Below are 13,299 nucleotides of genomic sequence, written 5' to 3'. Positions count from 1 at the left end.
CCGGCTGTCAACACATGGTTTGGGACTTCCTCCCACAGTGGAAGGCCCACATGGCCTGCCCCTGGGGTAGTTCCCACCAGCAACTTTTGTCATGGAGACCAGGCCTGTGGGTGTATAAACAGGTAATGACTCAGTCTGCTTGGCACCCTGCCAAAAGGGGCAGATTTTAAAGTTTAGGAAAACAGTTTCAGCTCAGAGCCAGACAAGCTGGAATACCCCTCCAGCTCTTTCCTTGATCCGTTTTCACTTCCCTTCCCAGTTAACAGCTTTCCAATGGTGACCATGGGATCAAGGACTAGATTATTGAGTGTCTAATTACCCATTAGATGTCTTAGTCCTGTGTTCACATCCATTATGGATGATGACTGGGTAGTCTCTATGAAAGTGAGCCTCATGATGCTTTGTTATGATGGAGAGGAGAGAGCTGGCTAGGCTTGGGAGTCTTCGAGTCCATCCTGGTACAGGGGGGACCTGGACCAGGGATTCTTCAGTGTATCATCCTAGAGCTCAGAAGGCAGTGACAGGACTTGAGGTGCTGCTGAGACGGGAGGAGGAGGTCAGGAATAAACTGATGCTGAAATACCAACAAAAGGTATTTATCCTAAAGTTAGGTCGGTTATGGACAGCTATCCAGTTATTTTGTGTAGAAGATGGGGCAGGGGTGGTTGGAGAGGAGACTTTAAATCTCTGACTGACTGAACATGCTGGGAAAATACAAGGTCATGTTGTAAATGGAAACTACTTCCCTCCACTCAAGCTTTTCCTCCCAGTGGCTTCTAGGGTATGCGGCCTCAGTGGTCAGCTCCTGCCTCCCTTTTGCAGTCTCTGCTGATCTCTTTGACCTTTTCCCTCTCTGAACCACTTTTTTCCTGCTGTTCTTTGGCACTTACTGCAGTGTGGGAGAGGCACCCCTCCAGGAAAGGCCCACACCTCACTCTTCCCGACCTCACAGAACCCAGGCTGCCATGGTGTCTCTGGAACAGGATGATGAGAAGAGCACAAAGCATGGGAGTGAAGGTCTCTAGGTGCCCTTATTATCAGGTCCTCCTCTCTTTGGGGTCAGTGTGGACAATTTCCAAAGGAATTATGGCTGCAGGTGCCTGCTGAACCATCTTCACACAGTCACTTGTCAGAGGGCTGAGTGAGCCTCCTGTCTTGTCCTGTGAGTGGTCCTGGGTGTTGTATACAAGCTGCTGCCTTCCAGCATCATTTCATTATTTCCTTAGGGGTCCCCTGGTCACAGAGGAAGATATATTTTGAATAGGTACTTAGAACCTCCTTTTGCTAAAATGCATTGACCTCTCATTTGGACCTGTGGGGTAACTGAAAGCACGGTGAAAGCCTGACATCTGTGCCTTTGGTTTTTTATCTATCTCTCCCACCTCAAGATGAAGACAGTTATCCATGAGACCAAGGCTGCACCCTGGTGGAGGTAATTGTCTCCTGAGAACCAGCTTGTCCTCTCCAACAATAAGAACTTCTTCAAGCCACCTGCAGGACTAGAACAGCGAGATCACACCCAGACCAGGACTGTTAATTACACTTACCTCCTGCCCCCTACTTCAATTCTCCCTCTATTTAAACCTAAACCTCATGCCAGTATCTTGAAGGTGGACTTGGGGTCACTGGACCCCTTTATCTGTTTCTCTTCCCAGTGTGGCCTTATTGAATAATCTCCTCTGCTTTCCACCGTTACTTTTTTCTTTAATTGGGATGTTGGGATGGGTGACCAAGCTCGGCTTATTGGCCTTCAGGCTGTCATTGTAACAACACCGGTTCCATTCTGAGTGAACACGCAGTTGAGAAGTTTTATGTGTGGAGTATAGCACTGAAAAAAGCACAAGCATTTGCCGTTTCTCAGCCTTGTTTGTATGGTGCTAATTCTTGGGATTTCCCAAAAACCCATTGGCCTGGGCCTTGAGTGGCTGCATAAAGCACAGCCACTGAGAGAAGCCTCTGTGTACCTTCTTAGGAGGCAAGTTTACCACAGACGACCCACTTGGTCTTCCCTTAACCCAGAAGGGCAGAACCCACCACCAGGTGTCCTGTATTGGACATGGTGGAGACCTTGAATGCTGAACTAATGGAGAAGCCAGCCTGCTCTAGCCTGTCCGGTGGTTTGAGTGTGGTGCAGCCTTTGGCTTCGAAGCTGATATAGACACATCCTGTATGACCTGAATGACCAGAGGGAATAGAGTTGACCTGCACGGGCCAGATGGAGTTCTTCCTTAAAGCCTTCCAGAACGTTGATGGGAGAGAAAGAAACCTGGTTTTAACATATTTGTCTAATATAGGAGGGACAAATCTAACCTGTATTAATCGATTCTGGATTTGTGGAGAAAGTAATGAGTTCTTCACCTCTAAGTTTCTTGGATCTTGTGCTGGACAGCTTTAGTTGTCAGCTTGACACACCTGGGTTGAGGGAGCCTCAGGTGGGAAATTGCCTCCAGTGGCCATGTCTGTGGGACATTTTTTTGATTGTTGAGTGATGTGGGAGGGCCCAGCCCACTGTGGGTGATGCCACCCCTAGGGGAGTGGTCCTGTATTATATAAGAAAGTAGTTTGAAAAAAAAAGAAAAAAAGAAAAATAAAAAGAAAGTAGGTTGAGTAGGGGCCAGGGGAGCAGGCCAGTGAGCAGCGTTCCTCTATGGCCTGTGCTCAAGTTCTTGCCCTGAGTTCCTACCTTGGGCTCCCTCAGAGATGAACTGAGACCCAGGAGATATAAGCGAAGTAAACACTTTCCTCCCAAGTTGGTACTGGTCAGTGTTTAGTCATGGTAATTGAAGGCAAACTAGAACAGATCTCTTGAGTTTCTAAGTTCCTGAAGTTTTGGGAATGAAACCTGAGTTTTGAAAAGATGTACTTGTCATATAGATCTAGAACTTTCTACTAATTATGCATGATGGCACATATTGCATTAAGCCTCACTGTGGCAGTGTTCATCCTCATGACTGCTGCTTCTGAGGCTACAGACATCCCAGGTGTTCGCTCAGCACTGTCATCTGTTGGTCTTTCTATGGAAGTATTGGAAGCCAGAGCCATGTCATTTTATAAAGGTCTTCCATGAACTTGTTTTTCTAGATTCTTTTCTCCCCACCCTCATAGATGATTCTACATAAGGGCGGCAGCCTAACAGCCCCCACCCCAAACCCCGAGTCAGGAATCAGAGATAGCCTAACTACAAGTGTATTATGGGCTACCTGTCCATCACATAGCATAGAACCTTCCCCTTCCTTTAAAGTGTATGAGACCCTCACTGTGCCATGTGGGCCTGAACTCTCCTCAGAGTCCCTGCCACTCTGCTGCATAACTCCTTTAATAAATATCTTACTGTGTGACTGGAGAGATGGCTTAGCTGTTAAGAGCACTGACTGCTCTTACAGAGGACCAGCTTCCATTCCCAGCATCCATATAGTAGCTAACAACCATCCATAACTCCAGTTGGAGGGGATCAAATGCCCTCTTCCAGCCTCTGCAGGAATTCCACACATGTGGTCCGCTTGCATACATGCAGCCAAAATATACCTTTTCCACTGAATATTTCCACTGCATATTAAATAATAAATAAATAATTCAAGAAGTCAGGTATGGTGGTATAAACCTTTAATCCTACTACTGGGAAGGCAAAGGCAGGCAAGTATCTGTGAGCTCTAAGCCAGCCTGGTCTATCTAGCAGTTCCAGACTGACCAGGGCTACATAGTAAGACCCTGTCTCAAAAAACAATTAAAATAAATAATTCTGTTACTGAAAAGGGCTACCCTCCTCATTGTCCCCCTTAAACCCCAAACCCAAACCTTCAATCTGGAAGGAAGTTGCAGCTAGTGGGCAGTGTTTGACACTCTTCAAAAAAAGGAGTTGGCATATTTAGCACCCATACTACCACCTACCTTGAGACAACCTGACGGGGTGGGCTTACCAGATCTCCCTAAGGAGCTGGCTTCTCCCACACAGGTCCTTGCCTTCACCTCAGCTGTACTGCAGGAAGTAATGTAAATCCCACACATTTAGGGCAAAATTAGAAGATCACTTTTCTAGTAGGGAGGAAGGACGAGAACTCAGATCTTAAAAGAACTTCTGGCTGCTTTCTTTTTCTTTCTCTTTCTTTTTCTTTTTTTCCTCTGGATTCTGGTTTCTGGCTACCAGATGTTTGCAGAAAGGAGACTGCAGTACATTCAAAGCTCAGAAGCCAAAGAAGCTGGTGGAATTGAGCGCTTGACAGGCAGCAGGTGCACTGGATAGAAACAGTTGTTGCCCTAGGGCTGTTGAAATGGATCAGATTGTCAGGTATGGTGGCAAGCACCTTTTCCACTGAATCACCAATCTTGACGACCTGAGTTTGATCACTGGGACCCACATGGTAGGAGAAAACTGACACCTGCAAGTTGTCTTCTGAGCTCCACACATGCACAGTAGAATGAGTGCCTCCTCCCCAAATAAATAAATTTATTAAAAGTTTTTTTTTTTTTTTTAAAGAAAGATCACTGCTGTAGTCTGTCTCAGATACTCAGCACTTTACTCCTGAGTGCTTGGTTGCAAAGTGAATCTAAGTCCTTCTGTCCTTCCTGTAGCTCAGTGTGAGCTGTTGTTTTTGTGCTCCTGATCATGTCTTCCATGTGGTTTTGACCATGCTCTGTGGAAGGGGAGATAGTCCAGGGAGGCACAAGTGACTTCACAGGTTCCAGAACCATGTATGTAAGAACCGCACAGGGAGGAAACATGGACTTTCAGAGAAGCCACTGTGGCCAGCATGCTGTGGGGTTGAGGTCCAGTTATTTTACTGCATTTATTGTTTTTATTTAAGTTTATTTTAACTTTAAGACATCTTACTATAGAACCTGTAGTGGGGTACCATGTGCTTTCTCTTTTTTGTTTTTAACATTTTATTTATTATTATTTTATGTGTATGTGTGTATTGCCTGCATTAGGTAAGTGCACCCACGTCATGCAGTGCCCACAGAGGACAGAAGAGGCTCTCAGATCCCCTGGAACTGGAGTTATAGACAGTTGTTAGCTGCCATGTGGGTGCTGGGATTTGAACCCAGGTCTTCTGCAAGAACCTTCAGTGTTCTTAAATGCTGAGCCATCTCTTCAGTCCCCATGTGCTTTTTTTAAAAACATTTTTTATTTTATGTATGTGTGCACACATGTGAATGCAGGTAGATGTGCCATGGTGCATGTATGGAGATTAGAGGTCACCTTTGAAGAGTTGGTTCTCTCCTTCCCCTGTGGGTTCTGGATATGAAACTTAGATCATCAGGCGTATCTGGCAAGCACTTTTACCTGTGGATATTTGTGGATATTGTATGATGCTTAAATAAGGTCAAATTTTTAAAAAAGAAAATTATTTTTTATATATGAGTGTGTTGCCTACATGTATGTAAGTGCACCCACATCATGCAATGTCCATGGAGGTCATGTCAGAAGAGAACATCAGATCCCCTGGAGTTAGGACAGTTGTTACCCATCCTGTGACTGCTGGGAACCAAACCCAGGTCCTCTGCAAGAGCAGCCAGTGCTCTCAGTCGCTGAGCCATCTCTCCCCTTAAATAAGATCAAATATTATATCTCTTGAAACATTTATCATTTTCCCATATAAAAGAGTTTAATTGAACTTAACCCTACCCAAGAGATAATGCTTCTCTAGAAGCCATAGGTTGCTAAATCCGGCAAGACTTAAGAACTCCCTAAGCCTACCCCCAGTGATGTGCTTCCTCCAGTAAGGCCACACCTTCTAAAACCTCCCAAAATAGCTCTAGCACCTGGGGACAAAATGTCCAAATACTTGAACCCTTGGGGAACTTTCTCATTCAAACTACCATAGTTGGTTTATCATGCTTCATTGGTTGGCCCCACACCCGTGCATATATGGGCAGTATTAATTGGAATCAGTGGATTATAAATTTCAGTAAAGGAGGACTGGGCTGGAGAGATGCTCAGCAGTTAAGAGCACTGGCTGTTCTTCCAGAGGACCTGGGTTCAGATCCCAGCACCCATCTGTCTCTCCAGTTCTAGGGGATCTGACACTCTCTTCTGGTCTCCACGGGCATTGCATGCACATGGTACACTTACATGCGGGCAAAACACTCATACTCATAAAAATAAAAGTTAAAAATAAGTAAAATTTAAAAAGAGGACACAATGTTGGGGGAGGGATTGAAGCATATCTGGGAGGAGTTAGGGGAGGAGTAGGAGGTATGCTCAAATTATATTCTATGAGTCTATGAAATTCTCAAAGACTAGGGGCTGGAGAGATGGCTCAGCGGTTAAGGGCACTGACTACTCTTGCAGAGGACCCAGGTTCGATTCCCAGCACCCACATGGCGGCTACGAACCGTCCTTAACTCCAGTTCCAGGGGAATCAGAAGTCCTCTTCTGACCTCTGTGGCATTGCACAACATGGGTGCACTCACATACATGCAGGCAATACATTCCTACAAATAAAATAAAAATAATAAAATATTTTTAAAAAGAAATTCTCAAAGACGATTAAAAATAAAATAAAAATTAAAACATCATTTCTTTGTAGTGCAAATACTTAAAATCCTTTCTTCTGGTTTTCAGACGTGTGGCTCATGATGGTTTACAGTTCCCCTACTGTGCAGCTGCACGTGTGAACTCTCTTGTTCTCTCTAACAGTCACTTAGTAACCATGGATCAACCTCTTCCTTCCCTGTCAGGTTCTCCTAGACCTCTTGTAAATACCACTGGGCTTTCTCTTGTAGGAGATCAGCATTTTTGTTGTTGTTGTTTTCTATTGAAATTTAAATGCACTGCACAAAACTCTGGGAAAAGTTGGGGCATCTTGGGACCTCCCCTTCTGTCCCTGCAGCTTATGTACTCTAGAAGCGCAGGAGCCTTTCATGTTTTCCATGCTTTTAAAGGGTGCTGTTTAAATTCATGAACTGTGCGGCCAACCACAGGCAGCTTTGTACCTCTTAACACCTCACAGAGAAACTGCATCTCAGGAGTGGCACTCCTCATTTCTCCTGCTCCCCAGCCTCTGGGTGGCCACTGATCTGTTTCCTGTCTCTGCACTTGTGTTCTAGACATGACGTGAGTGGAATCAGCCAGTAGACTTTGTGTCTAGCCTCTCTCTGCATATGTAAGGCTCCATCCACTTTGTGGCATGTGTCTCCTGTTTTAGTGGTACAGTGATACCTATCCTCTTAAAGGAATGTTGCACATTTTATTTAGCCATTCATGATGTTTTAGTCATTTCCACGTTTTGGTTATCATGAATACCATTGTGTTTTGGTTATCATGAATAATATCGTTAACATTTGTGTACAACTTATTAGTGGGCGTAAGTTTTCAGTTCTGTTTGTATACCCAGGAATGGAATTTCTGGGTACATGGTGATTCTCCTTTTAACCCGTGAGACTGTTTTCCAACATTAACACATCATTTTACACTCCCACCTGCAGAGTATGAAGGTTCAGATTCCCCTTATTCTTGCCAACACTTACTGTAATCTGACTTTCCAGCACTTACATAATCCTACTTTTTGATACTTGGCTTCTTACACCATCTTTGTGGTCATTCCTAGTGTTACTCAGATGCTGAAGGGATGCTTATTTTGATTCATGAGTTCATCAATTCTTTTTATGCAGAAACTCTTGTAGAGAAATATACTCTGCTCGTAGTATTTGTTGAGGGTTAACTGTGAACTTGGAGCCTAGCTGACACAGACTCTGAGGATGGACAGCAGCTCTTTATATGCCCTGGACTATGTGGTTGCACCAGTGGGTTTGGAGGTATTTTCCTTCATGAGCTTGTATGTCCACTCTCTTATCTCATGCTCTCTCTGTTGTTCCCCAGGGACCTTGAGGCCAGAGCACAGAATGAGTTCTTCCGGGCTTTCTTCAGACTGCCCAGGAAGGAGAAACTCCATGCAGTGATGGACTGCTCCCTCTGGACGCCCTTCAGTCGCTGTCACACCGCAGGGCGGATGTTTACCTCTGACAGCTACATTTGCTTTGCCAGCAGAGAGGATGGCTGTTGTAACGTTGTGCTTCCACTCAGAGAGGTAGACCCCACCCGTCACCTCTGCTGCCCTACTCTGCACTTCCTGAAGCAGCCTTTGCCATTTGAACCTATGTATTTGAGTCTATTTTATGTTGTTCAGACTAAATACTGAGACCAGGCAAACTTATAAAGATAAGAGGTTTAACTCACAGTTCTCAGGCTCAGGAGCATGGTGGCACAGTGGCAGGAGACCTCACATGGTGAGACAAAGAGCAGAGGCTGGTCTTTTTTTTGGTGATTTTTAAAATTATATTCATTTTGTGTGTATGAGTATATTGCCTGCATGTATGTAAGTGCACTCATGTGCAATTTTTCAGCAATTTTTAATGACTTGTCTCTGAGCTACATTAATTCTTTCTGAGGGAATGACCCCAGTTACCACCCTGCCTAGGCTTCACTGCTTAATGGTTCCACATCCTCTTAATAATGCCTCATGGGTACCGAGCTTCCGACCACTGAACCTTTGTGCACACGCCAAGCCATATCCAAACCAGAGCGCCTGGTGACACTGCTGCAGGAGGGCATGGGAATGTGTTCTCAAACACCACAGCTTTGCTGTCTAAGGTGGGACATCTGGATGACCAGGCTTTTGAGGAGAGCAACACCTGAATTGGCCTGTTACCAAGGTGGCTGTTGCTCTTTCTGGTGTAGCTCTGGCAGCCTGAAATGGCTTAGAAGTGATGGGTGAGAAGCATATTCCAGCCTCCATTATTGATAAAGCTGTCGTTAAAAAGTGTGTGCCTAGCAATTAAAGCTTTTCCTACCACACTTAAGAATGAATTCTTCCCTTTCACTCGCCAAAAGGATAAAAGCAACCTATAAAAAGTTCACCCTCAGAGAATAAATGGAAAATTTCTCCTAAAACTTTGCTAAAAAATTTTAAGTTAAATATGTGTCAGGTCCCTTTTTCCTATGAAGTTGCATAATTCTCTTTGTGGAAATGGGGGGCAACCTGATTTTACATTTACAGCCTTGACTTCTGCATGTGGGGACCTCTGGAGTCTAGCTGCTGCTGATCTATCCTGAGCATTGTTCTTTAGAAAGCTTAGTTCTCCTAGGTGGTCTCTTGTTCCTGTATCATTATTCTGCAGTAGACGTGTTCATTTTACAGTAAAATAAGATGTCTTCATGTACTTCATTTTTTTCTGATAACACGCATAACGTGCAATTGCCCTCTCAGTTTTCAAGTGTGCAGTTCAGTGACTGGGAACATATTTGTTACTCCACCATCACCACCACCATCCCCAGGACTTTTCCATCTTCCCAACCTGAAACTGTCCCACCTAAACACTCTCATCTCTCCCTCCCCTCCCATCTGAATTTGATTACCTCCAGGTGACTTGAATACATGGAATCATACAGTGTTTATCTTTTAAAACATTTAAGTGTGTGTGTGTATGTGTGTGTGTGTGTGTGTGTGTGTGTGTGTGTGTGTGTGTCTGAATATATGCACATAAGTGCAGAGGCCAGAAGAGGGCATTGGAGTCACGGGATTGTGAGCCACCTGATGTGGGTGCTAGGTACTGCACTCAGTTCCTCTGCAAGAGCAGGATGTGCTCTTCACTGCCGAGCCATCTCTCCAACCCTAGTATTTATCTTCTTGTGAGTATCACATTCATGGTAGCATAGTACTCTCAAGCTTCATCCATGTTATAGCATGTATCAGAGTTTCCTTTTGAAGGCTGATTGATACTCCAGTATCTGTGTACATGACAGTTTACTTAGCCACTCATGTCTGGATGGAACTCTGGGCTGTTGCTACCTTGTGGTACTGTGGGTAATGAATACTGCCTGGCACATGCTCTAGCCGTTTCCCCAGGGTCTTTCCTGCAGTGATTTGATTTTGCTTTGCACCTTGGGATACTTTCTGAGCATTTGATCAGACACCTGCCTGGCTCTTTCCTTGCTGTACTTTGTGTGTCATCTCTGCCCCAGGTAGTGAGCATTGAGAAGATGGAGGACACAAGCTTGCTGCCTAACCCCATCATTGTCAGCATCCGCAGCAAGATGGCTTTCCAGTTCATTGAACTCAAGGACAGAGAGAACTTGGTAGAGAGCCTGCTGGTGAGGCTAAAGCAGGTCCATGCCAACCACCCCGTGCATTATGACACCTCAGCAAGCGATGATGACATGGTAGGAGCCTTCATGGGGTGGCCTTCTCTGACTTTTCTTGTCACCTTTGGTGCCATCATCTCCAAGGGGAGTACCTGGAAAGATGGTCCACATGGGTGTCAGGAAGATGTGCTGGCGATGGTTATGCATCAGTGTGGTATCACTCCCGATGCTCTGTGTCCTGAGTCGGGGACTGCCTGGGTTAGAAGGGTTGGTGGGGACCACCTGTAGCATAGAGGGTTCACTGGGTACTCCACATGCTGCCTGGGTAGGAGGAGTCAATGGGACTCCTCCCTCTGCAGGTTAGAGGGGCAATTGGGGATCCCCATGAAGGGCACACTTTGTGCATACCTTGAAGCAGGTATCCCATTTCCAAGGTTGCAAAGGATGTTAGTCAAGGCGGCTGTAACCTGTTAAGGAAGAAGCTTTATCACCTTGTGGATGGATAGCTATAGGAAAGGCCCTAGGTATACTGGGACCTCACCTGCCCTGCTGTGATTTAGTTTAAGAAACACTTTTTGTATATTTTTAAATTGTGTGTGTGTGTGTGTGTGTGTGTGATGTGCATGTGTATATGCCGTTTGCATGTGACGTGTGCCCATGTGCATGTGGAGGTCTGAGGCTGGTGTTTGATCCATCCTTGATTGCTCTTCCACCTTATTCATTGAGGTCTCTCAGTTAAACCTGGAGCTCACCAGTATGGCTGGTCTTGCTCTGGGGATCCGGCCTCCCCCTTCATAGGCTGAAATGACAGCTGGGCTGCCACACGCATCCACACAGCAATTACGTGGATTCTAGGGATCCAAACTCTGGCCCCCGGCTTGCGTGGCAAGTGCTTTAACCACTGGGTTATCTTCCCAGCCTCACATTTTTATTTTTAACTGATACATACTAATTGTGCATATTTCTCTGTCTGTTTGCCTTGCAGATGTCACCCATGTTTTATTCAACAAGCATGTGCAGTGACAAGTTTGGGGATCTTGAAATGGTGTCTTCTCAAAGCAGCGAAGAGGGAGAGAAGGAAAAGAGCCCACTGCCACACCCTGAGCCCCTGACTGCTGTTTTCCAGCAGTCAGGCAGCCAGAGTCCTGACTCCCACCTGGTGGGTGAGATGCCTCTGGCCTTGGGTACAGGAGGTTGCCTAGCTGTCTGCTCCCCGTGTCTGTCTCAGAGTGGCTTGGCCTGGGTGGCTGGAGTGCTTCAGCAGCTGTCCCTTTCCTTCCCTCTGTTTCTCCTGGGCACCAAGCAAAAGACACTGGGGGGTGGACTCTCCACACTCCCCATAGTGACTTTCTTGTGCTTCTGTGCTGTGTGGCCTGTGCAGCTGGCGGTGCTGTCCTTGTGGGTTTCTAGGTGCAATGCAAATCTTCTGTTGGCCAGGGCATCTGTATGTTCCTCTTAGGTGATTTCTCTTTACCCCCCACCTTGCCCTTTCACACAAGGTTCTCAGTGAACTGGAAGTTTGCTGTTTGAGCTAATCTGGGTGGCCCTCAAGCTCCTGGGATCTGCCTGTCTCTGCCCCAAAACTTGAGATTCCTGGCTTTTTCTGTGGGTGTGGGGGATTCAAATTCGTGTCTTCATGCTTACATAGGAAGTGCTCTTACTCAGTGAGCCATTTTCCCAGCTCTTATTTTTGCTACGTTTATAGTTTCTTTTTCTTTATAGGGAAAATAAGAGGCAGAGTCATGTATTGTTGGCAAACAGACTAGAAATTGAGCTTTAAGCTTTATGCAGGTGGGAAGCCGCCCTGTAGCCACAGGACCAAGTAGTGACTCCAAGCCTCGTTGCCAACTGCTCATCGCCAAGGCTCCTGAATCACCATCACCTGTGGGCTTTTAAAAATCCACATCCAACTGTCTCAGTAATCAATGAATTCTTATTGACTAAGTGCATGAAAATGTTGGCTTTATGAATATATTACATTGTTGGACAGTAATTATTAAGAGTAATTGTAAATATCTTATAAAAGGCCCTAAATATTCCTGCCAGGTGGAAATCATTTTAATGGATTTTCAGTTGCTTAGAGAAAAGGCGGCTTCCTTGTTTCCAGTGATGAGAACAATTTTTTGAGGTTTCAGTTTTCCCTTTGTCTGTCAGGAAGCTCAGGGCCCATTATGATGTCTCTTGCTTCCCACTATCCTTGGAGCAGACCTGTGTTTTAGCAGTTGGCTCCATATCAACATCCCACAGAAACTTTGCCTGAGATTCCCCACTGTGCCCCACTCTCCGATCCAGTTTGTGCTGCTTTAGTCCTGGGGAGGACATGTCTGTCTTAACCAATCTTGCCAGGAAAATTGGATGTTTTTTGCATAGCTGTTTCCACTTGGCTTCTGGGAGGGCTGGAGCTCTGTCATTCATTCTAGCATCCTTTGCGCCTAGCAGAGGCTCAAACATGTTTGCTGTGTGAATACTGTTGTTGCTGCCTGTCCCTGTTGGTCCCTGGTAAATGGGTGGGGGGCATTATTTGTGCCATCTTGGATCTTGGGTGCACTATGGTGGCTTCTGGGCACATTAGCAAACATTTCTGTTTCTAGTCCCGAGAGCAGATAAAAATCAGCCTGTGGAATGACCACTTTGTGGAGTACGGCAAGACTGTGTGTATGTTTCGCACAGAGAAGATCCGGAAGCTTGTGGCCATGGGGATCCCTGAGTCATTGCGTGGAAAGCTGTGGCTCCTTTTCTCAGGTGAGTCTTGGCATGCTCAATGAGCCTTGTGTTATCTTCGGAGTGGACTCTGGAACAGGCCTTTTGTGAGCAGCATGCACAGACAAAGTCCTCCGTCTTTGGATTCTTTCTATAAATTCCCAGTGCAGATTTGGGAGCCCTTGCTACATTAACTGGTTAGTGCTGGGTCCTCAGTCAAGTGACTGTGGTGCCTCTTTGAGGAACGTGAGGTCTGACACTATGATCTCTTCTCCTTTAACCATGACTTTGTGAGCTGGATGATGGTGGCTTGTGCCTATAATCCCAACACTTGGGAGGTTGGGGCAGGTTTGAAAGTTCCAAGCCAACTTGGGTTACATAGCAAGATTTTATCTCATGTCCCACCCTGCCTCTTCCATCCTCAAATTGTAAATCTGTCCATAGTGCTAAGAATTTTTTTTTTTTTAACTCTCTGGAAGTGAGGACTGGGTATGTAGCTCAGTTGGTAGAGTATTTGC

The 13,299-nt window shown here is 45.6% G+C and overlaps 1 protein-coding gene across 1 annotated transcript in view; it reads left to right on the top strand.

Annotated features, from left to right (window-relative positions):
* Window positions 1-13,299, top strand: part of Tbc1d8 (TBC1 domain family member 8) — a 107,891-nt gene that overhangs the window by 70,921 nt on the left and 23,671 nt on the right. Inside the window, exons 6-9 of the mRNA XM_008845880.3 lie at window positions 7,820-8,027; window positions 9,962-10,159; window positions 11,067-11,240; window positions 12,673-12,823. Of these exons, the coding sequence (XP_008844102.1) occupies window positions 7,820-8,027; window positions 9,962-10,159; window positions 11,067-11,240; window positions 12,673-12,823 (731 nt within the window). The remainder of the gene's footprint in view (window positions 1-7,819; window positions 8,028-9,961; window positions 10,160-11,066; window positions 11,241-12,672; window positions 12,824-13,299) is intronic.

The sequence above is a fragment of the Nannospalax galili genome, unplaced genomic scaffold (assembly GCF_000622305.1).
Source record: "Nannospalax galili isolate Female #2095 unplaced genomic scaffold, S.galili_v1.0 scaffold182, whole genome shotgun sequence".
Lineage (NCBI taxonomy): Eukaryota > Metazoa > Chordata > Mammalia > Rodentia > Spalacidae > Nannospalax > Nannospalax galili.
Note: the sequence above shows the minus strand (reverse complement) of the source record. Positions and strands in the feature narration are given on the sequence as shown.